General features: G+C 38.4%; 1 protein-coding gene across 1 annotated transcript in view; it reads left to right on the top strand.

The window, feature by feature from the left end:
- The first annotated feature begins 4,163 nt into the window (after positions 1-4,163).
- LOC150080788 (uncharacterized) overlaps positions 4,164-25,227 on the top strand; it is a 190,404-nt gene continuing 169,340 nt past the window's right edge. The window contains exons 1-2 of the mRNA XM_090382064.1: positions 4,164-4,275; positions 14,582-15,105. Coding sequence (XP_090238190.1) covers positions 4,236-4,275; positions 14,582-15,105 — 564 coding nt within the window. The 5' untranslated portion in view covers positions 4,164-4,235. The remainder of the gene's footprint in view (positions 4,276-14,581; positions 15,106-25,227) is intronic.

Here is a 25,227-nt window from a genome sequence, read left to right on the forward strand (position 1 = left end):
TGGCACACCCTGGCTGCTATACGCCTGTTGGGTCCGACCAACGGCAGACAAAGTTCTCTTGTTCGGTTGTTGGCTGGAAATAACAGCTTGTGCTATGCCCAGTAGAGAGGACTCAGTGGAAAATGGGGAAACTCCCAGAGTCCACAACAATCATACTAGACATCTGAATCTGTCAACTTCCACAGCGACAGATGGAAGTTTGAACCAGCAATCACCCATCCGCTGGCTAAAGGCAAATTTCCGTACATCTCTTCTACAACTGCCTTTCCTCAATTTGAAGTTATGCCCGCTCAGGAGATTAATCTGGACAAGAGCAAGAATCCCATCAGCATTGAGCTTGCTCAAACCATTCAGGAACTTATACACCTCAATCAGATAAGTTCAGCAGGTGCCTAGTCTTTAAAAACTGCAATTTGCAAAAATTAAGTCTTTCTTCTTAAGAGCAACCCCTTGTTCCATTCACCAATCTCGTTGCCTTTCTGTGTACTCCTTCCTAAAATGAGGCCTCTAGACTTGTATATAGTACTAAAGGTGGGGCAAGACCATTGCTTTATATAAGAGGATAATCAACTAACAAACCCATGCTGTGTCTGAACTGTAACTGCAGTCTTGTCTAGATGATCCCACGTGCTTATTCTAACAGTGCCTGCATTAATTTCCCGGGAACAGAAGTTAAACTAATAGGTCTGTAATTACTCATGTCACCCTTTGTGAATTCGGGTTGCATTTGCACATCTCCAGTCCATTGGGACCTCTCCTGAGTCCATGGAAGCTCTCCTAATTAAGGTAAAGGTTTGCGTACTTCCTTTGCTGCCTCCTCAAAATTTGTCCTCCACATTGATCTCAGTTATTGCAAAATCATTTAGCTCCCTGCCAAGTTTGATAAACTTCTATCATTCCCTTCCCTGAATAACTCCTCCTGTGTGAATGTAGATGAAAAATACTCATTCAGTTTGCCAGCTATATGAGCAGTATCATCGACGGTGGAACCAGCGATATCAAGTGGACCAATCTGATTCATCCTGTTCCTCCTAGAGTTTACATAATTCAAATACTCTACTATTTTTCTTTGTATCTTTTGCCAAAATTTCTCGTAATCTGCCTAACCTTCTTCGTGACTTGATTACAACCAGCTTATATCTACCATAGGCCTTTGATCCCATCCTTTGTCAATTGGCGGTACATTTACACCTCTCCAGTCCTTGGGGACATCCTCTGAATCCAAGGACCAAGGATGCTTTCATAATTATTGGACAGCTAAGAGTTGATTAATTCCTTTGCTGCGTTCTTTAATATAATTGAATAGATCCCACCACTCTACTGCCAACATGTCCAACAATATCACATTTTGTGCCCTTAAAAGGTGATATCTGCTCTACGTATTCATTAAATTTTGTCACTTGCAGACATACCCTGGTCCTATTCCACCTATCCTTTTTGTAAAATATATTTTCCGTCTCCCTGATGACTGTCACCGACAATAACTTGATCCTGTGGAACCAGCGCATTCTGCCTTGAAGATTGGCGCTGCGTTGTCTGATGCACAAGAGTGAGCTCTGACGTTGAGTTGGGCAGCTGGGAGCTTGATGTCTCCCATTTTAACTCCTTCGATGGCATCTAGCCTACTCTTCAAACTATGATAGATGCCCATGGGAACGCTGAATTAGCACACAAAGACATCCTCGATGGCTAGATCATGTCATGTTCCACAAAGATCTGCAAACATTTCAGAAATTGCACATTTTATTAGGCTGCGATGATTTGGAAAATGGCTACCCTCGGTTCTTACCTGAGCCAAAGAACTCTCCCTACCTTGTGCTCTTTACTTTGCTGCTCTAGTGCGGGCCATGAAGTCCCTTTAAATACAATATAATTGTTTAAGAATGAAAATTAATGAGATTAGTAAATTTAATTGATTAATTGACGTAGCTTTACGCTATACGGTAAGATCACAATGTTAAATTAATTCTATCCTTAGCTAAACTCAAAAAAAGATATATGCTCAACAAGTGATTAGAATCTTCTAGCTACTTATATATCACGATTAAAACCCCACTGTTCCTCTGCTCTACTGGTCAGTGCTACTGTATTAGCTCCAAAACAATGCCACAATAACCGTGCAAAAAGCGGGTCGTAATTTACAAAATCACTAGCTAAATTGAAAAAATAAACTAACGTACGTGATTAAGACTATTTAGTCTATTTGTAAAACACAATTTAATGTGTTAAGTAATGAATAAGACGGTGAAAATTTCCAAAAAAACTTATGCGCTTGCAGGAGCATAAAAATGCTGGCAATTATAATCTCCACTTGAAATTTTATCAGATGATTTCGTAGTCTGTATGACCACAGAGACTGATGCCACCTCATACTAGCCGTCCATTTATGATTTTTACCTGGATAGCTGAGGGTGGTCTGAGTTTCTTGGACTGGTCTTGTGAATGTACCCCTTCCAGTCTCTCGATTACTTTCTAAGTGGTTACTGTGGGATGACTGAGCTCGGAAAAATTCGTCGGAGATGGCATTTTCACTACCAACCATTCCGATATTCGATATCCATTTGCATGAGTTGACAAACATTTGGAGTGAACTGATGAGTGAAATGGTAAGGATTTTTTTTCTCGCTGATGCTGTATAAGCTTGCATCTTATGCCTCAACTAATGCTAATGCTAGTTCAAAAAGATTAATAAATAAAATAAGGGGTTATGGTGCAAGGATTAATTTCGGTGGCTGCCATGCCTTTTTGGCTAGGATTTAGGTGGATTTGTTTGTTTGTCCTTTATTTGGATTTGGGGTTGTGAGTGGGGTCGTGCTCCACTCTGGAGCCCTCTCCACTCACAACCATCTCCTCCCACCTTAAGACCGGTCATATTCTTGCTACTGGTAATGCCATAATCGAAGACTTTCCTTTATTAATGCCAGTTCGCGCCTTAGTGGGGAATAATATTATGAACAATAGCAGATAAGTTACACAATTATCAAACCGCCTTTTCACTTTTATGAATTTGAAAAAAATTAAACTTGCAGTAATTTGTAAATTGTGATATCAAAATTGTCAGGAATCTATGTAAAGCCATTAATTTTATGCATGCTGCAGATAATTGACATTGCTCATCTTATTTAAAAAAAAAAAACCTTTTGGGTTATTCATTAATCGGAATGACATTCCAGCTCAATTACAGTACTGCATATACCAATGTATACTCAACTCTGTGTGTTAATTTATTATTATTTATTATTATTATTATTATTATTATTAGCCACATGGTGCAAGGAAGCCTGAGGCTTTTGCTGCACCAGCCAGAAAAAAAAAAAAAAAAAAAATTCTAATTTACTCTAAGAGAGAGAGAGAGAGAGAGAGAGATCTTAAACAGAAAAGTGAAACACAAAGTCCTGGTCTTTCCTATCAGAATGTCGAATAGTCGCTACGGATCTTTAACAACCCTGCGAAATTAGCTTTTGGGTTCCCTCAGTTCATAGTGGTGACCTACTGATATTATTGTTTTGCCGATGGTTAATTTAACATCAAATATCACAAAGTGTATCTTAGTATTGTACTCTCTGTTAAATACAATATCAAACTATTATTTTTAGGCCACCCAAATAATTAAATTCTGGACTAAAAATCCGAGTTGCCGGATAAAAAAAACGTTGCTATGCCTGAGACCGACTAACTCAGCCATGGAGTCAAATACATACCGCATTTACTCAGTGTCCTGGCGCATGTATATTTATAGTTACTAAATTAAGGTGGCTGGGTGCTGGACGTTTCGGCCACCGCTGCTTTTGGTTATTGGAATAACCGCACGATCGCCTGCCCGGTGGCAAAGAGGCCAAAAACAACTAAACAACACATAATATACGCAAACATAACACTGCAGTATACGTTTCTGGCCATTCTACAGAGTTTTGTATCATCACAGAGTAACACGGTGGAGATGAATTAATGTTTCCGGAGCCGCTGTACAAAAGATACTATACATGTCTACATGCACTAATGCGCATCGATAATTGCGGTCATATTTGACTCAAATATTGCATAGCAGTGTAACAGATGAAATAAATTCAAGTACAATGTATTGTTTCTTGGCGTCGCTATGGTCGCATGATTTTCTTATTTTATTTTATTAATTATGTCAGTTTTGCTTTAGAAGTGTGAATGTGTGCTGTAGTTGTTCTACTTTAAGCTAGTGCATATGAAATTAGTGATCGGTGTTAACTGTTATATCTATTATGAGTAACAACTGTACTCAGGGTGAAAAAATTCTGAAAGGTATTTTTATTTCTACAATACTTTTAAGCGCGTTTATTGTTTTCTTCAGGAGCCATACGTTATTATGGCAACAGAACATGTAGTTGTATAGCAACTCTCCAAAGCTATTTGGTGTATTTACTATTTTCATAATAAAATTTCTGTTTTCGTGACTGCCCACCGCCACACTTTATTATTAGCTAATGGTGCAAGGAAGCCCGAGACTTTTGCTGCATCATTAAAAAAATCCCGAGTTACCCTGAGAGAGAGAGAGAGAGAGAGAGAGTGAGGGTCAAATGTAGAAGGGATCATCAAGAATTTTGTAATGAAAGCAAAAAGAAAAAAATGGCCTAGTTGTAATCTTGTGCTGACGTAGGTGTATGCTAATATGTGTTGCATCAGAGACCCGTGCTCGTATGCCAATACGAGCATGGCATCTGATGCAACTGATTTTTTGGGTTAAATTTGGTGAAGGGCACCCCCTTCCAAAATGGCAGTGATTGACATGCCTAACCCTCTATGATTAGTGTTAAGGTAATTATTCCCCCCCCGCCGCTGTTTTAAAATTGGGCATTCGTTTTCCTATTTTGAAACAGCGGGAGGGGAGATAAACAGCTTACTGAGTGAACTATGGATTTGCAACATGGGCTAAAATTTAATATCCATTACCCCTGGGCATTGGCATTAGTTGAGGCATATGATGCAAGCTTATACAGCATCAGCCAAAAAAAAAAAAATCTTCCCATTTCACCCATCCAGTCACGCCAAATGTTTGTCTAGTTCAGCCTTAAATTTATTTAAGCTATCAACATCCATAATGACAGATGAAAGTTTGTTCCAGCAATCAACCACCTGCTGGCTAAAGGCAAATTTCTGCACATCTATTCTACAACTGTCTTTCCTCAATTTGAATCTATGCTCGTCAGGTTTCTTAATCTGAGCAAGCGGAAGTATCCTGTCAGCATTGAGCCTGCTCAAACCATTCAAGGCCTTATACACCTCAATCAAATCAACTCGCAGGTGCTTAGTCTCCTGATGCTACAACTTGCAGAACTTAAGCCTTTCTTTGTAAGTGCACCCCTTTGTTCCTCTCACCAATCTTGTTGCCCTTCTCTGTACTCGTTCTAGTAACTCTACATCCTTCCTAAAATGAGGCCTCTACACCTGTATGCAGTACTTAAAGTGTGGCCTGACCATTGCCTTATACAAAGGGATAATCACCTCCTTGTCTCTGCTAGCAAAATTCCTATATATCATTGACAAAACTCCATCACCTGCTCTGGCAGGCCATCTGCACTGTTCAGAGAACTTCATGTCTGACTGCACAATTACACCCAGATCTTTTTCATTCTCCACCTCCCTGAGTGTGGGCGCCTCCGTAGCCAGGTGGGAAGGAGCAGCAGTGCGTAGCACACGCTTCTTGATTAGACTGGGGTTCGAGCCCGTCACCACCAAATACCGAGAATGCGGAAAGGTCAGGGAATGACCACCGCATATCCCGGAGCAATATGGCCTTAGTTGCTAATGCTCCTAAAAAAAAAAAAAAAAAAAAAAAAATCCCTGAGTGTAGTACCACACAGTTGGTATGTTTCTCTTGGGTTACTGCTACCCATAGTAGTACTATGCATTTGTCAATGTTAAACTTCAGTTGCCACTTCTCAGCCCATCTGCCTAACTTTTCTAGATCCTGTTGCAGTAGCATACTGTCTTTACTATCATTAACAACCCTGCCAACCTTTGTATCATCTGTAAACTTCGACATTAAACCTGTTATACCTTCATTGATATCATTGATAAATTCACAAAACAACAATGGGCCCAGCACGAAACCCTGGGAGACTCCACTAATAACATTAGTCCAGGTAGAGCAGTGTTCATTTATTACCACTCTGCCATTTCCAACTCAATCATCCCTTTATCCATTGCAGCAACTTGCCCTTAATGCCATACCACTACAATTTCTACAGCAGTCTTCCCTGTGTAACAGCATTAAAAGCTTTTCTGAAATCCAAGTATTATATGATATCAAACTTATTTTTTGCATCCAGTTCCTTTGTGACCACAATAACTACTTCCTGTGGGACCAGCTCCATAGCTGGCTGATAGAGGCACAGAAGGTTTACAAAGTCAACTTGATGTTGACAGACATCCTAGAAGCAACCTTGGTGAAGCAGAGGACCATCATCAAAGTTAAGAAAGTCACAACCAGGTCTATCCCCATCAGAAGAGTAAGGGAGATGCCAAGCCCACTGTTGTTCTGTATAACCCTCAACCCACTGTTTACCATGCTCACCAACAGTAAGTATGGATGTACACTTAAAGAAGGGAGGAAGAACCTGTACACCAAGTGCTTCTCTCATTTGATGTACATGGATAATATCAGAGTCTATTCAGCAACCAAGAATCAACTCTAACAGCAATTCCAGGTCACTGAAGAGTTCAGCATTGACATCAGGATGCAATTTGGCCTAGACAAATTGCATCCTGATTGAAGCCATGACAGAGGGAGAGACCTACAAATATCTGGGGTTGATACATGCTCACTAGTTAGAATACAAGGAAATCAAGACCTGTCTAACTGAGAAATTCCATCAGAAACTGAGAAGCTTGCTAAAATCAAAGCTGAATTGTGGGAACATAGATAGAGCCATAAACATTTATGCATTCTCAGGAGGACTAACATACTTCTTCGGGATCATAGATTGGACCAACATTGAGTGGAAGAGATGAGATTGACCAGGATAATGATAACAAAGAACTGTTGACACCACCTGAAGTTGGCCATCGAGAGACTGACCTTAGCCTGAAAGGAAGAGGGAGGGGGATTGATTGATTGACCTCATTAAACAAGAGAGGAAGGCGATTAAGTACATGTTGGTTTACTTCCAGGAAAATAGAGCATCAATGTACCAAGCCATAAGGAAGATAGCAATATGGCCACAGAAGCCGATGCGCCAACAACTACCAAATCAAAAAAAAAATCAAAAAATCAAAATAAGGAAGATAGACAAACAGCACACTGCTCAACCTCGACAAGGAGACCCCACTCATGCAGGCAGAAGAAACAAAGGCAGAAATATTGGCAAAGAAGGTACTTCATGGCACACACCACATGAAGACTACATAGATAAGACAGCTTCCAGTTCGTGGCTCATGAGCAGGATGTTCTTCCCGAGACAAGGATTCATGCTTGCGATGCAAGACTAGGTAATCAACACCACAGGTCACAGGAAGTATATTTTGAAGGACTGTTTAGTGACAGGTGACACGTGTCAACGATGTCACCTGCTAACGGAGCTGAAAATTGAAAATCGCATTAGATATGTGTTATTCAATGTCTATCAAGAGAAAACTATTCTGATAGACATTGAATAACACATATCTAATGCGATTTTCAGGTTGCTAAATAGTTAGTTAACAATTCTATAAAGATCATTTATAAATTTTGCGACCAGAAGTATTTTTAACAATTTTCAAAGCTGGAGTTCTCCCCGGCAAGGAGATACTCAGAGAGCTGGTGTTGAGGCGGTGGTGGTGGAGAGGCGCCTGCGCCGAGTCTTGCATGGCTCTCACCTGCCAGTCGCTTCTCCTAGGAGACTTTAATCGCTTCTCCAGGAAGAAGTCTGAGTTGCTTCTCCCACCCTTGGCATTCACAACAACTGGAAAGACTCAAATAGACAATGTCTTCGTTATTTCCTAAGTTTTAGGCCAAGCCGGGGTACTAGAAACTTTTTTTCAATTACCATAAAAATCTCTATTTGAGATACTACACTAACGACGATTCATGTCATCCTGAGTGCCTGGCATTCAGTAGTTGACCGATTTATTTACTTATTTTATTCACATTTTACATATTTTTCTATATATACTTGAATAATTAATTTATACTTAATAAACTGTGTTAATATACTAAATTCGTTGTTCTTATTCCAAAAAAACATTACTACGAAAGTAACAATATCAGGAAAAAAAAAATTTTTAGAATACTTTTCATATCCTTTTAATTTGAATTTTTCCTGATAGCGAAGAATGAGTACCGGCACCTATTTTTTTTTACAAAAAAAGCACTGGTAACCAATCAAATTGGTCAGACAAGACCTCCCTTTGACAAACTCATGCTGTCTTAACTATTACTGCAGTCTTGTCTAGATGATCCTGCAATGCTTTAACCAGTGATTCCATTATTTTCCCCAGAACACAAGTTAAACTAAAAGGTCTGTAGTTATTTATGTCACCTTTTGAACCTCCTTTGTGAATTGGTGATACATTTGCACACTTCCAGTCCATGGGGATCTCTCCTGAGTTCAAGGAAGCTCTCATAATTATGGCTAAGGATTTGCTTACTTCCTTTGCTGCCTCCTTTAATATAACTAGATAGATCCCATCCACCCCACGTGCCTTCCTTCTGTTTAACTTCAATAATTTCTTCTCCACTTTGCTCTGAGTTATTACAAAATTGCTTAGCTCCCTGTTAGCATTTGATTAACTTCTGGCAATCCTCTCATTATAAAACTTCTCGTGTGTGAATGTAGATGCAAAATACTCATTCAGTTTATCAGCTACCTGAGCATGATCATCAATAGTCAACCCATCTGTGTTAAGTGGTCCAATCTGATTCATCCCTTTCCTTCTAGAGTTTACATAAGTAAAGAACTCCTTGCTGTTTTTCTTTGCATCCTTTGCCAAGGATTTCTCATAATCTGCCTTTGCCTGCCTAACCTCCTTTGGGACTTGATTACAGATTAGTTTATACCTGCCATAGGCTTCTGTATCGCCTGATACTTTTTATGCATCCCATACATTCTTCTTCTCTGCCACTAGCCTCATTAATTCATCTGACATCCATTTAGGCCTAAACCTTGAACAGTATTCGTAAGTTGGAATGAAAAGCATAGTAGCCCCCAAAATTAAGTCCCTGAAGGCTTCCCATTTAAAATTCACTGTTGGTAACATTATCAGTTGATCCCACTGTACAGAATTTAAAAACTGTTTGAGGCCTCTGTAGTCACCTTTACGAAAGCAAAAGCCCTTCCCTTTAGCCTTGATGGTAGTTACATCTTTAATTAATTCCCCACATCAATACATTGTGATCACTGTCGCCCAGTGGTTCCTTTATCTGCAGATTCTTAATGCATGAAGAATCACTACTGATAATCAGATCAAGAGTATTACTCCCTCTGGTTGTCTCTTGAACATGTTGCTGTAGAAAACAATCATCCAATAAATCCACAAAAGTCTTGCTAGTGTACGAGTGACCAACGACAAGTTTCAGTCAATATCTGGAAAGTTAAAATCTCCCATTATAAGACATTCTGATTTACTGGCCCACTCTTCTATTTCTCTGCAAAATTGCTCATTATACTCATCAGATTCATTAGGCCTATAACATCTACTCTCATTTTTTCTTTCCCAGTGCTTATTTCACACCAAACAGACTGAACACTGGATTGTCCATCAGCATCAATTGGATGCACTTCCTTAGATTTTGTTTCTTAACTAACAGCATAACCCCTCCTCCCTTCCTATCCTTCCTATACACATTGTACTGCCCAAATTCCAACTCTGCACTGCCTATACTGTGACAGACACAATTTGGCCTTAGTTGCCCTTGTGCCAATAAACTTCCATTTAAACCAACGAACCAACCTGCACTGCCTATATATGTGTGACACCACGTGTCTGATATCCCAACAATATCTGCCTTTGATGTCTTGACTAGCACTTCAAGCTCATCAAATTTATTAACTATACTCCTAGCATTGGTGTACATGCAAGTATACATGCACCTGTTCCTGTTCCTAGCCACCCTAACACAGCCCATGTATTTACTTGTTCCACCATGACTCCCAGCAGTCCTGGAAATCTCCATTACCTTGCTTTCCAGTCTCCTGCCCATTCTAATAGAAGCAGTGCAAGAATCACTTTTGCCTCTGCCTGCAGCCACTGTTGACCTTTTAGTCTGTGTATTCCCCACGCTAGCAGTGTTCCGACCCACATAACACTGCCTTGATAGCATCAGCAAATGTTCTTGCACCCTTTCTATTTAACTGTATCCCATCCCTGTAGAAGCAGTCTCTCCTTTCAACAAGCACAGACCAGGCTGAAAAAAATTCTCCTTGAGCCTTGCACAATCTCTCCAGGGCTCAATTGATTGACAAGGCTCTCATCATATATTCCCTCCTATCATGTCTGGGCATAATTGCAGGCACTTTCAGATTCAACCCTAACTCACACTTTTTTTTCAACATTGACCTGTACTTGTTCAGTAAATCTGCAGATCTCTTACTCATAATGTCTTTAGTTCCAACATGTACAACAATATTCACCTTTGTGAATCAGTGTGCCAATTGGCATTGGGCTGGATATAGGCATTGAATATTTATGCGCAGTTCTTTGGAGGTGTGTTTCGTGTAGTTTGCGATGGCTGATATGAGAGAGCAACGTATTTGCATCAAGTTTTGTTTCCTTCTTAATGATACAGCAGCAGAAACCTATAATAAGTTGAAACAAGCTTTTGGTGACAATGCTTTAGGCCAGATGAAGACTTACTACTGGTTTAACCGTTTTAAAAATGTTCGAATGTCGGTTGATGACGATGATCGCTCTGAGCGTCCATCATTGAGCACCACCCTGGAAAATGTTGCAGAAGTTCGGACGGCGATCCGTGAAGATTGTAGGCCACGAAATTTGTGGCATTGTGCAACTATCGTATGGCACGTGTCAGCACATTTTGTCAGATGAGTTGAACATAACAAGGATTGCGGCCAAGTTTGTGCCACGGTTACTGAGTGAAGGGATAAGGAGGTGATTATTCCATTGTATAAGGCAATGGTCAGGCCACACCTAGAGTCCTGTATACAGGTCTGGAGGCCTCATTTCAAGAAGGATGTAACGAGTACAGAGAAGGAACGACTACAGAGAAGGGCAACAAGATTAGTGAATGGAACAAAGGGGTGCTCTTACGAAGAAAGGCTTAAGTTTTGCAAATTACAGTGTCTGGAGACTAGGCACCAGCGAGGTGATCTGATAGAGGTGTATAAAGCCTTGAATGGTTTAAGCATGCTCAATGCTGATGGGATTCTTCCTCTAGCTCAGAAAAATCACCTGAGAGGGTATAAATTCAAATTGAGGAAAGACAGATGTAGGATAGACGTGTGGAAATTTGCCTTTAGCCAGCGGGTGGTTGGTTGGTGGAACAGACTTCCATCCCTTGTGGTGGAGGTTGATAGCCTAAATAAGTTTAAGGCTCAGCTGGACAGGTATTTTGAACGAACGGAGGGGTGAAGTGGAAGTGGGTTTTTTTTTTTTTTTTCTGGCTGATGCTGCATAAGCTTGCTTTCTTGCATCAAATGCCTCTACTAATGCTAATGCTAATGAAGACCAAAAGCAGCATCAAGGATTGCGGCCATGTTCGTGCCACGGTTACTGAGTGAAGACCAAAAGCAGCATCGCATGGAAGTTAGCAGATATCTTTAAGAATGGGCCAGGAGGGATCAAAATTTCCTTTCTATGAGTCGTCACTAGTAATAAGAGTTGGGTATATGGGTATGACCTAGAAACCAAGCAACAATTGACTTATTGACTGGAATTTGTGGGTTGGTTTCTAGGTCATACCCATATCCCAACAATATCTGCCTTTGATGATTTTCTACATCAGCATGTTCAGGAGGCAACCAGAGGGAGTAATACTCTTGATCTTATTGTCAGTAGTGATTCTTCATGCATTGAGAATCTGCAGATTCTTAATGCATGAAGTGTGCTGAAGTGGGATTTACTCAAACAGGTAACTACCATCAGGGGTAAAATTAAGGGTATTTGCTTTTGTAAAGGCAACTACGGTGGTCTGAGACAGTATTTAAATTTTATACGGTGGGACCAACTGATGATGTTACCAACATCAAATTCAAAATGGGAGGCATTCAAAGAATTTATCTTGGCAGCTACTAGACTTTACATACCAACTAAGAAATATTGTTCAAAGTTTAGGCCTAAACGGATGTCAGATGAACTAAAGAGACATGGCAGAGAAGAAAAATGCATGGGATACATATAAATTATTGGGGGACATGGAAGCCTATGATAGATATAAGCTGGTCTGTAACCAAGTCATCACAAAGGAGATTAGGCAGGCAAAGGGGGATTATGAGAAAGCTTTGGCAAAGGATGCAAAGAAAAACAGCAAAGAGTTCTTTACCTATGTTAACTCTAGAAGGAAAGGGTTGAATCAGATTGGTCCACTGGATATTGATGGTTCAACTGGTGATGATCCTGCTCAGGTGGCTAACAAACTAAATGAGTATTTTGCATCTACATTCACACATGAAGAGTTATTCAGGGAGGGGAATGCCAAAGGTGAATTAAACTCTGGCAGTGAGCTAGATGATTTTGTAATAACCGAGAACAAAGTGGAGGAGAAATTGTTGAAATTGTATATAAGAAAGGCACATGGGGTGGATGGGATCTATCTAGTTATATTAAAAGAGGCAGCAAAGGAAGTAAGCAAACTCTGAGCCCTAATTATGAGAGCTTCCTTGGACTTATGGGGGGGTGGGTACCCATGGATTGGAGATCCGGAAATGTGACCTCAATTCACAAAGGAGGATCAAAGGGCGACACAAGTAATTATAGACCTGTTAGTTTAGTTTAACTTCTGTTCCAGGAAAACTAATGGAGGTACTGGTTAAAGAAGCACTGCAGGATCATCTAGACAAGACTTCAGTTGTAGCTCGCACACAGCATAGTTTTGTTAATGGAAAGTTTTGCCTGACCAATTTGATTGGATACTATGATGTGGTCACAAAGGAACTGGATGCAGGGAATAACTTTGATATCATATATTTGGATTTAGTTGCACATGGAAGACTGCTGCACAAATTGGAGCAGTGTGGCATTGGAGGCAAATTGCTGCTATGGATAAAGGGGAGGTTGAGGGGGAGAAGACAGAGAGTGGTAATCAATGGACTGGACACTGCTCATCGTGGACTAATGTTATTAGTGAAGTCCCTCAGGGTTCAATATTGGGTCCATTGTTGTTTTCTGTATTTATAAATGATATTGATGATGGTATACCAAGCTTAATGTCCAAGTTTGCAGACGATATGAAGGTTGGCAGGGTTGTTAAGGATAGTAATGACAGTATGCTGCTGCAGCAGGATCTAGAAAAGTTGAGCAGATGGGCTGAGAGGTGGCAAATAAAGTTTAACATTGACAAATGTAAAATACTACACATGGGAAGCAGTAACCCCAGAGTAACGTATCAACTCTGTGGTACTACACTGACAGTGGTAGAGAATGAAAAGATGCTATATCAAAAACGAAAATTTTCCATTTTCGATATAGAACCTGAACGGTATTTTGTGATCACTGTTGATCTTAAGTGCATTGATCCTTTGACATGTTCTTTTATACATGCACTGTCATTTAAAATAGTATTCACTGTTGAAGCAGCGAGACCTAATTCCCTTGCAATAGATGACAAACTTTGTCCTGCTTCGTACTTAATCATTTTCATTTTTAAATCAATTTTTTTTGTTTCCTGGCACTACCACCACTTGCACTTTTCTTTCGTCTCTCTCTCTTCACAGTTATAATAAGTAAATAGGAATTTGTTTTTTATATGATTGAAGATTTCAGTGAAGGGGAACACATTTCATCATAATAGTGTAAAAACCCACACAATTGCAGTAATTGGTATTATCGCAAATGCAATAAGATCGAGTTTAATACCCGTTTATAATTAGATGCACTACCAGAAAAGCCCAATAAACCGGAAAGTGCAAATTGTTTTTAATGTTTTATGGTAGTGACCTCCAGAAATGTGTTTTAGAAAAATATCACAAAGGCATTCAAAATTGATTCTTATAACGGGAAAATATGATAACAATGAAAGTGTAGTGCAATTTCCATTATAAATATGACATTTTAGAGAGATAAATAGCTTAGTAATATAACGAAAAATTCAACTTCCAAAGATTTGGAATGAATTACAAAAAAAAAAACAAAAAAACAATGTTATTGGGTTCACATTATGATATTTTTACAATAACTCCATTTATGCCTACAGATGCAAAATAGGTTTCCCCAATTTTTTTAAGTTTGCACCGGCTGGCAAAAACTTACATAAAGTCAAATTTCCGTAAGTAGAGTATTACATAAGTCGGGGAGTCCCTGTATTCTCCTTAAGTTGTTTTTCAGAATTATCAAACCTTTCCTTAATTTTTGCATGAGTATATGAACTACACAGTTTTAAAATTTGTATTCTTTTCTTAATGAAAATCACAACCTTAGGAGATTAGACAGTTAATGCTTTCTCTTTAATTTTTTGTAGGATATTTCAGTATTATGCAAGGTGGTGTGCTGACTTTATGGAATCACATGCTTGGTCCACAGCTGGTCTCTGTATGGAAACCAAATGAAAATGGACTGTTCGAAGCTTCTAGTAAAATCAGTACCACTAAGCCTGGAACACCTTCATTTGAAGAATGCAGTTTAAGTACTCATGATAATTTGAGGCCGTCACATTTTCCTTGTAGCTATAGATTTTTGCAGGGTTCTTCATTACTTCAAGATGCATTCCATTTATCTAGTCAGTTATTGCTTGGAGAATTGGAACACCTTCAGTCATTTCCTGACATGTTTAGCAAACTTTATATCTCACCAGATAAAGATTCATTTCTTGTGTCAGTAGTTCTGAATAGTTCATTAAAATTAGATCAAAACAGAAGACCCGTTGAGAAGATTTGCTGTTTGTCATTAGCATTTCGGTATGATCATTTGAATTTGATTCTGAATATGTATTTACCCATTGACATTCAATTGAGAAGGGCAGCCTCATTGCTGCAGCAGGATTTTGTAAGTATTTCCTAATGACTGCTCTAGTAATAATTATTCCAATTTTGTTATCTGGTAGTTTACTTTCTGATGATTTGTATATCTGATGCTTCATAGTTTATGATATTTACTTGAAGGTATATATCAGGCTTAATGTTTAAGTGTGTAGGTAATACAAAGGTTGGCAGGGTGGTTAATGATAGCAATCAGAGTAAGGGGCTGAGAAGCCGAGAAATGGCAGTTGATGTTTAACATTGACAAGTGCAAGATACTATGTATCGGGAGTTATCCCAGATTATTATTATTGCTACTATTGCTACTGACATATGATGCAAGGAATCAAGCTTATAATGAATCAGCCAAGGGGGCACCTCCCACATCACTTGTCCACCCCTATAATAATTTGTCTAGTTCTTCCACAACACCATATGGAAGTTTGTTCCCCCATCAACCACCCACTGGCTGAAAAGGCAAACCTCACATCTCTATCCTGCAACCATTCATTTTTTCTCAAATTTGAATTTATGCTCTCCCCACGTGAATAGTCTCAGCAAGAGGAGGAAGGCCATCACCATTGAGATTGCTCATTCCATTCAAAGCTTTAAAAACATTGGTCAGATCACTTTGCAGGTGCCTAGTCTCAAGACGTCAGTTTGCAGAACTGACGCCTGTCTTGGTAAGATCACTCTTTCCCTTCACCAATCTCATTGCACTTCACTGCACCAGTTCCAGCAGATCTACATCCTTCCTAAAATGAGGCCTCCAGAATTGAATGCAGTAACCAAGATGCAGCCTTCCCATTGCCTTATACAATGGGATAATCACTTTCTTGTCCCTGCTAGCAAATTTCCTGTATATCATAGACAAAACTCCATGAGCTGGCCTGATAGCCTGTCTGCATTGCTCAGAGAACTTTGTATCTGACTGGACAATTACCCTGAGGCATTTCATTTTCCATTGCTCTGAGTGTAGTATCACACAGTTGGTATGTTAATGTGGAATAACTGTTACCTATATGTAGACCTTGCATTTATCAGTGCCAAACTTCAAATGCCATTCCAGCCTATTGGCCTCAAAGTGAAGCTTCTGAAGATGAAACTGAAGTCTACATGCCTAGAGACTTTGATTCCAGCCCTAAACAGTTTTCACAGCATGAACTGAATGATCTGCTATGAGATTTAAATTTACCAAATAAATCTGGAATACTCCTTGGTTCTAGACTGTAGTCAAAAAATCTTCTAGCAAATGGGACATTTCTCTTGTGGTACAGACTCAGAGAGTGAGAACTAGAGTCCTACTTTTCTGAGGATGATTCTACAGTTTTTTTCAGTAATATAAACGACTTAATGAACTATTTAGGAATTAGTTACAATCCTAAACAGTGGAGACAATTTACTGACTCATCAAAGAGGAATCTGAATAGTGTGTTGATTCACAATGGAAATAAATATGGGTAAATTCCAGTAGCTCACTCTGTTCATTTGAAAGAAACATATGAGAACTTGGTTGTTGACAAATATTAAGTATAAAGAATATGGTTGGGTGGTCTGTGCTGAGTTTAAAGTGATAAGATCATTACTTGGACAGCAGTCCAGCTCCACAAAAATGCTTTGCTTTTTGTGTGAGTAGAACAAGCAGGTAATTACTGGGATGTCAAGGTTGGTCTGGCCAAAGAGCACCAGTTTGTTGCCTAGATCAAATAAACCCAAAACTGTCTTCCTTCCATTGTTGCAAATCAAATTGGGTTTGATGAAACAAATTGCAAGAGCTTTACCTCAGGAAGATTCCTGCTTCAACTAACTTTGTATTAAACTTTCCCATCGATCACCCAAGAGTCACTAAAACAAGTTTTTTTTGTTGGATCAAGAATTTGTAAACTGATGAGGTACAGAGATTTTGAGGGAACTATGAATAAAAGAGAAAAACAAGCATGGATTAACTTCAGGTCTGTTGTTGAGAACTTCTCAGGAACAACTAGGTCCAGACTACATGAAAATATGTTGGCAAACTGCAAGAAGCTGGACTGCAACATTGAGTGTCACGATAATTTTTTATATTCCAACATAGACTGCTTCCCAGAAAATCTAGGAAGTGTTAGTGAAGAATGGGGTGACAGGTTTCACCAGGACATTAAAGATGTGGAGATCAGGTTCTAGGGGAGATGGAATGTTAATATGATGGCTGACTATTGCCATTTGCCAAAGAGGGACTGTAAAGTAGAAGGATCCACATGATTTTCAAAGAAATGAAAATTTGACCCATCATAGTTCAGTTTTTAAAATGAGAGGGAGTGTTAATGGACATTTTACTACTCAGAGCCACCTGAAGAGATGACTACAGATGTTGTTGAGTGAGGATCTCAAGTTGGAAGTAATAGTTGACAGTAGTAGGTGATATTGCTTGGCATCCCATTTAAAACTTGCCAGTGAAGGCAAGGCCTTCTGCAGTTGGAAGAGTAAAAGCTGTGAATTCCCAAACTCTTTAAGAGACTCTTCAAATCAAAATGTTGATTTGAAGAGTCTCTTAAAGACTCTTCAATAAAAAAAATGTTGATTTGAAAAGTCACTCAAAAAAAAAAAGTGTCGAGAAGCTTTCCAAAATTTAAAGACAATCATGGTATTTTTTCAGGAGCATGATCTTAACCTTGAGTACAACATTGCAGCATTTGAGGTTTATCCAACCTTACCACCTGGTACAGAGAAATTTGACGCCTTCGTAGCCAGGTGGGCAGGAGCAGCAGTGCGTAGCACGCTTCTTGATTAGACCAGGATTCGAGCCCGTGCCCACCAAATGCAGAGGATGCGGAAAGGTCAGGGAATGACCACCGCATATCCCCGGAGCAATATGGCCTTAGTTGCTAATGCTCCTAAAAACCAAATAACAACAACAACAATAACAGAGAAATCTACCTACAGGCAGTAGATTCATTCTGTCCAAAGCCTTTTTAAGCTAAGGTTGCCTCGTGTTCAGTTTTGACCTGGTATATGAGTTTACTGTCTGGGAAACAAATTTGACAAATACTATATTTCTTTTCTAATTAAATAATTTTTATTATTTTTTTTGTTTGTTAGTTATATTCAGTTTTCATTATAGTTGTTTTCTCTAGTTTTAATAAATTTTGCATCAATTGTTGCTATTTACATAGAACTGTATTCTGTAATCTTTATCATTCTCACATAATAAAGTTTCAACTGTTTCATTGAAATTTCAATTTCTATGGGCAGATGAACATGACAGTTTCTTCACTGAAACTGTTACTTTGTGTATACTCTGTGTGTGTATATTATTTTTAATATACCTCTGAATTATTTGGATGTGAAAGGTTTTTTCTAAAAAAATTGATAAAATCTATGCAGACAGAGTTAAATTATAACTTGTAGATTGTTATATTGAATAACTTTTTAGTTTAGTATCATTATATTTTCAATTAATATTAACCACACTCCTACCACAGGGTGGTAGGGTTGTGGTTAAGTCTTCTAATATGGAGGAATATGTTTTGAAAAACATGTTGCTATTATTTTGACCAAATGTAATATATGACTAAAATTTTTTTTTTCTTGTCAATAACAATATATTCTTTGGAGACGATTATCTTAAGAGCATGTACTTCTTTTTATACATAGACGCTCTTAAAAAAAAGTTAAAATACATAGTTTTGAACTGAAAAAACATGAAAAATCAGGTGAGTTGCTATTAATTTGTCTGGCCTGTGTATATTAAACAGTGATTGGCATCTAACAGTTGTGTTAAACTTATAGTGTAAGTGGCTATGAAATTAGATTAATTAAATTTAACATTTACTTTAACAAATTCCTGTAAAAGAGTTTATTTTTTTTTTACATTGTCACCTCCTATGTTTAAATTGCTGCTACTTTAGATTTCAATTTCCTCATAAGCACTTAATAATTTGTCCTACCTACTTTCCTTTTCATGTATATAAAAATTTTGCATTTCAGCTACAGAGAGAGATTCCAAGAAAAACACAATTTATTAAGTATTCCAAGTTTCAACAGAGATTGGAAAGAACAAACTTTTGTTCTAGAAGTTGCAAGAGGGAGATTTATCCATAGAATCTAATGTATGTATTGACTGGTTCACGTGAACAGTGTTTCTGGCTGATTTTAAGGCACCACTTCTCTGTAATAACAATGTTAAATATAGCAGAAATATTTTAAAAATATAAATTTAAACTTTAAATACATTAATTGTGATCAAATATAAAAACAGTCAACATTCAATAAAATGCAAGAAAACTTACCTTAAAATTATGAAACCTTATGGGTATACTGTGTATTTACATTATTTACAATAATAACTGGCAATATTGTTGATTTTTAGATTGCTTTTCTCCTCTTCCCTGTAATTAGCATTAGCTGACTTACTGAGGCCATAAAAAATTAAAAGAAAGAAAGAAAAAGTGAAGTAAACTACCTAAATGGTAAACTAAAATCAGTCACTTAGATACAAAATGCACGCAAACAATAGGTAAACCAAAACTGAAATGAAAACAGCATTGTTGAGCAGCTGCTGAGCTCTGTGTAACTCAAAGCAACTCCCTGTCAGGAAACAACAGTTTCTAAAGAGAACTTTAATAAAGTTTAGAACACCCTGAGCAGGCACTTCCTTTTAAATAACACCATTGCAGGTTGATACACAAAATTTATATTTTTGTAATATACATGAAATGGTGCAGTGACTGCTTCGAGATATTTTTCACCTGTATCACTGAATAACCATAGAATTTTACAGCTGTGGACATAGGCAGCTTGTTGCAGTAGAAGCAGCTACAGGAAATTAGCACAGAAATTTAAATTTCTGTGCTAATTTCCTGTAGTTTAAATTTCTGTTAATTTAAATTTCTGTGCTAACACATAGATTTCAAAAATTTCTCCTCGTCATAAATTGGAATTGCTTTGCAGCATTTCCAGTTTGGCCAGAAATTCAACAGTGTTCTTGTTAATTACAGAATTGATAAAAGTCAATTTAAATCAAAGAACACCCCTTCAAAGGCTATGAACTTTGAACTATGAACTACAATTAACTGGAAAACTGAATTGAAAAGCATTAAATTTTTTTTTTTTTGCAAAGGGGCCTCTCAGCTACCTAAGGTGTCGGGGGTGAATAGTGTATTTCCAGGGGTAATGGAGCACAACTGTGGGGGAGGTCTGGGTTAATACAGAGTGCTACAGTGAAAAAATCATCAGTGAATTGTGCTATAGCAGAAGACAACTGTATATAATTTTATTTCAAGAATGTATAAAATACATTTATAAATGCATATGTAAAATTTAATATTTTGTAAAATAAAGCCTGTGCAAATATCACTCTTAGTATCAGTACTGGCAAATGAAGAAAGCAAAAAAAAAACAAAAATCCATTTCACCTATCCATCCCTTCAATAGTTTGCCTAGTTCTTCCTTGAATGCGTTCAAAATATCCACAACAACGGATGGAAGCTTTTTCTAGCAATCAATCAGTCACCTGTTGACTAAAGCCAAACTTCCACACATCTGTTCTGCAACCATCCTTCCTCAATTTGAATTTATCCCCGTCGTGTGAATAGGCTGAGCAAAATGAAATATCCCATCAGAATTGAGTTTGCTCAAACCATTCAAAGCCTTAAATACCTCAATAAGATTGCCTAGTCTCCAGATGCTGTAATTTTTAAAACTGAAGCCTTTCTTGGTATGAGTACCCCTTTGTTCCCCTCACCAATTTTGTTGCCCTTCTCTGTAAGAATTTCAGAAATTCTAGTTCCTAAAATTCAGCATTTGTGTGCAGTACTTAAGATGTGGCCTGATTGACTTATAGAATGGGATAATCCCTATTAGCAAAATTCCTTATGTCATTGACAAAACCCCATGAGCTGTCTTGCAGTGCTCAGAAAATTTCATGCCTGACTGCACAGTTACCCCCAAGGTCCTTTTCATTTTCCACTACTGTTGGTTTGATGCAAGGTACTGCTACCCATATGCAGTACCTTGCATTTGTCAGCGTTAAACTTCAATTGCCATTTCTTTGCCCATCTGCCTAATTTTTCTAGATCTCGTTGTAGCAGCATACCTTCATTACTGTTTGTCCTTAACCACCTTGCCAACCTTTTAATCATCTGCAGACTTAGCCATTAAGCCTGATATATCCTCATCAGTATCATAGATAATTACAGAAAATAGCAATGGGCTCAGCACCGAACCCTGTACAACCCCACTAATAACATCAGTTCATGAAGAGCAGTGTTCAGTGATATCTACTCTGTGTTCTTCCATTCAACGATCCCTTGATCCATAGCAGTTAACTTAATCTTAATGCTACACTGCTCCAATTTGTACAGCAGTTTTTTATGCGCAACAGTATCAAAAGCTTTCCTGAAATCCAAGTATATGATATAAAAATCTTTGTTACTGCATCATAGTAGCCAGTCAAATTGGTCAGACAAGGTCTCACCTTAACAAACCCATGCTGTGACTTTAGTATAACTGCACTGCACTTGAGTCTAGATGGTCCTGCATTACTTCTTTAACCAATGACTGCATTATTTTTGCTGGAACAGGAGTTAAGCTAACAGGTCAATGATTACTGATGTCACCCCTTGATTCCCCTTCATGAATTGGGGATATGTTCGCACATCTTCAGTCCACAGAGACTTACCCTAAATCCAGAGATGCTCTCATAATTATGGCTAAGTGTTTTCTTATTTCCTTGTTTCCTCCCTTAATATATTTGGATCGATCCCATCCACCACAAGTGCCTTTTTTATGTTTACCTTCAATTTCTCTTCTGCTTTGCTCTCAGTTATTACAAATGCATTTAGCTCCCTGTTAGAGTTTGATAAACTTCTGGCATTCACTTCCCTAAAGAATTCTTATGTAGATGCAGAATACCTATTCTGTTTGTCAGCAAATCAAATTAGGACTGTCTCCTACCCCACTTTGTCTCTGTGGACAGGAAGAGAATGTTGACCACATTATTTTTGATTGTCAATATTATTGCAGAATTGCAGCTTGTTTTAGATACCTTCACAAATGGAAATAAACCTGTGCTTATCCGATCTCAAGCGGCATTTATAGCACTGAACACCTTTGCCTCACGTGCTTTTAAAAGAAGAGAGGAGCTTAGACATGTTAATTTTTGATAATTTTATCAGAAGTTGATGATGATTGGACACTCACTGTAATCAAATATACCTACCCTGCTGGACATTGAACGTGTTCCTGTATCTAGTGTGTGTAAATTCTTGGTGTTCTTCTGAAGACATGGAACCTGTTTATAGTGTGATTGTGGTTAAAAAAAAAAAAAAATATATATATATATATATATATAAGTGCTTGGAGCAATGTCTACAAGAGATTAGACATAATTATATTTCAAAAAATCTTGCTGATCCTAGCTTCTAGGATGGGATCCTCCATGGGATTATTTCCCATAGCATGAGAAGTCAGTCCACTTCTCCACCTCTATCTCCTTTAGTCTTGCTTTATTTCTTCTACCTATTGGAGGTTCCTCTGTTTGATCCTCCTCTCTTCTATTCTTTCCTACCTCTCCAGCTCCCAAACTCCTCCTTCTATAGCCTTTTCGTTTCATCCTAATTTGGGCTCTCTCGGGTCTTTTTCCCTGGGTTAGTCCAGCAGGTGATAGTAGATCCTGGCCGCCTCCACGTGGCAGGGATGGGGTTTGGGACGTGGTGACCAGGTGTTGCTACTTCCCATCTGCTAAGAGCCAGGTACCGGCCGAAAACATAATAACACACCACATAACTACACTTACGCATCCAACACACTACATAAAAATGGCCGGTTTGGGCATAAGCTTCTACAACACATGAATATCCCCTGTCAGCAAATTGAGCAGGATCATTAGCAGTTAATACATTGATATCAAGTGGAACAATGGGATGAATCACATTGTTCCACTTGATATCAAGTGGAACAATGTGATTCATCCCCTTCTTTCTAGTGTTTACATAAGTAAAGAAATCTTTGCTGTTTTTCTTTGCATCCTTTGCCAAAGATTTCTCATAATGTGCCTTAGCTTGCCTAATCTCCTTTGAGACTTGATTGCAGACTATTTTATATCTAAAATAGGCTTGTGTATTATCTGATAATTATATGTATCCCATGCATTTTTCTTCTCTACCATTTGTCTCATTAGTTCATCTGATATCCATTTAGCTTAGGCCATGAACAGTATTTCTTAGTAGCTTCTACGATTATTTCCCCGAATGCTTCCCATTTAGAATTTGTTGTTGGTGACGTCATTAGTTGGTCCCACTGTATAAAATTTAAAAACTGTCTGAGACTACTGTTGTCTCCTTCACGAAAGCAAAAACCTTTCCCTTTACCCTTGATGGTAGTTACATCTTTAAGTAAATCCCACCTCAGTACACACTGTGATCACTGCCATTTAGTAGTTCTTTTATCTGCAGATTCTTAATGCCTGAAGAATCACTGCTGATAATCATATCAGGAGTATTGCTGTCTCGTATGACTTCCTAGCATGCTGCTGTAGAAAACAATCATGCAATAAATCCATAAAAGGTGTGTGTGTGTGTGTGTGTGTGTGTGTGACCCACAAGTTCCAATCAATATTTGGAAAGTTAAAATTTCCCATTATAAGACATTCCAATTTACTGATCTACTCTATTTCTTTGCATGGTTGTTCGTTGTACTCATCAGAGTCATTAGGCATATAACACCCTCCTACTCTCATATTTGTTTTCCCAGTGCTTAAGTCACACCAAACTTGTTCAACATTGCACTGGCCACCCATATCAACTGGATGTGTTGCCTGAGATTTTATGTGCTTCTTAACTAAGAGTATAGCTCTCTCCATTCCTATTCTGGATGTCCTTTCTGTTCAGTTCTTTCTGAAACATCTCTGTATTCAGATAAACTGTATGGCTTCAGACCTGGCCACTCAGTAGAGGATGGTATGCAACACCTGCTTAATGCAACTAACAACACAGATGAAAAATACATTAGCCATTTCTGTTGACTTTGCTGATGCCTTCAACACTTTGTGGTGGTCCCAGCATTCTCAGAAGACTATGCCAGGCCAGTGAACCTCTACAACATCATCTGCAGCTACTTCAAAGACTGACAAGCCATAGTCAGAACTAGATTCCAAGAAACAATTTTAAAGGCTGGCCACAGTGCTCAGTACTGGGTCCATTCTTTTTTGGACCATAGTATTTGATGAATTTTTAAATGTGGATCTAAATCCTTTGGATGCCTTTGCAGATGATCTTGTTATCATTGTGAGAGAAAACAACTGAGCAGAAATATATAATCAGCCCCACTTCACACTAAAGAAACTACAGGAGTAGGTGCAGGTCCACACACTAAAAGTTCACCAGAAAAAAACCAAAACTATACTGTTATCTGAGAAGAGCACCAGTTATTAAAATCTATGACGCTTTCATCAGGAGGGTTCAAGAATTAAAGTATCTTGGTATGATTTTTGATAGAAAGCTGTCCTTTGCACTCTCATATAGACTACAAAATTAGAAACTATGCTGACTTGACTGGCAGAATTAGCCATGCTTACAGGAGTCTAAATAAGAAAACACTTAGCCTAATCTATAAAGTAGTATTTATCCCTGTTATCTGCTGTGGAACCGGCATCTGTTTCCATACGACAGCAATTGCAAGAAATAAAAGAAAATTAGAGAGCATTCAGCGAGTCATCCTACTGATCATCACCAGAACTTTCCACATGGTGATTACCCCTGCCCTACAAGCCTTAGCAGGTACTCTTCTACTGAACTTAGAGATAGTATGCCTAGGCCTGTACTACAGACTTAGAAAGGCCATATCCACAGAATATCAGGGTATAACACTTGATTTAGCCAACCAAATTAATAGAGAGAGGTACTGGCAAACATACTGGGAATTGTCGACCAACGATGAGGTGATAAAGATATTCCTGAGCAAACCAAAGAAAACCATTTCCTTGGTTTGCCCCAGGAACTATTTGTGACATTTATCTTAACTGGACATGGGTCCTTTAAGGCCAAGCTGTGTCAGCTTGGCCTCATTGATGACCACCTCACCTGTCCTCCCTATACCACAAGGCTGTGCAGTTGAAACCTACTAATATATCTTAACCTCCAGGCCGATCCTTCCTGGCTTTGACTCGCTCACT

The sequence above is a fragment of the Mastigoproctus giganteus genome, chromosome 9 (genome assembly GCF_048544385.1).
Source record: "Mastigoproctus giganteus isolate SK-2022 chromosome 9, ASM4854438v1, whole genome shotgun sequence".
Lineage (NCBI taxonomy): Eukaryota > Metazoa > Arthropoda > Arachnida > Uropygi > Thelyphonidae > Mastigoproctus > Mastigoproctus giganteus.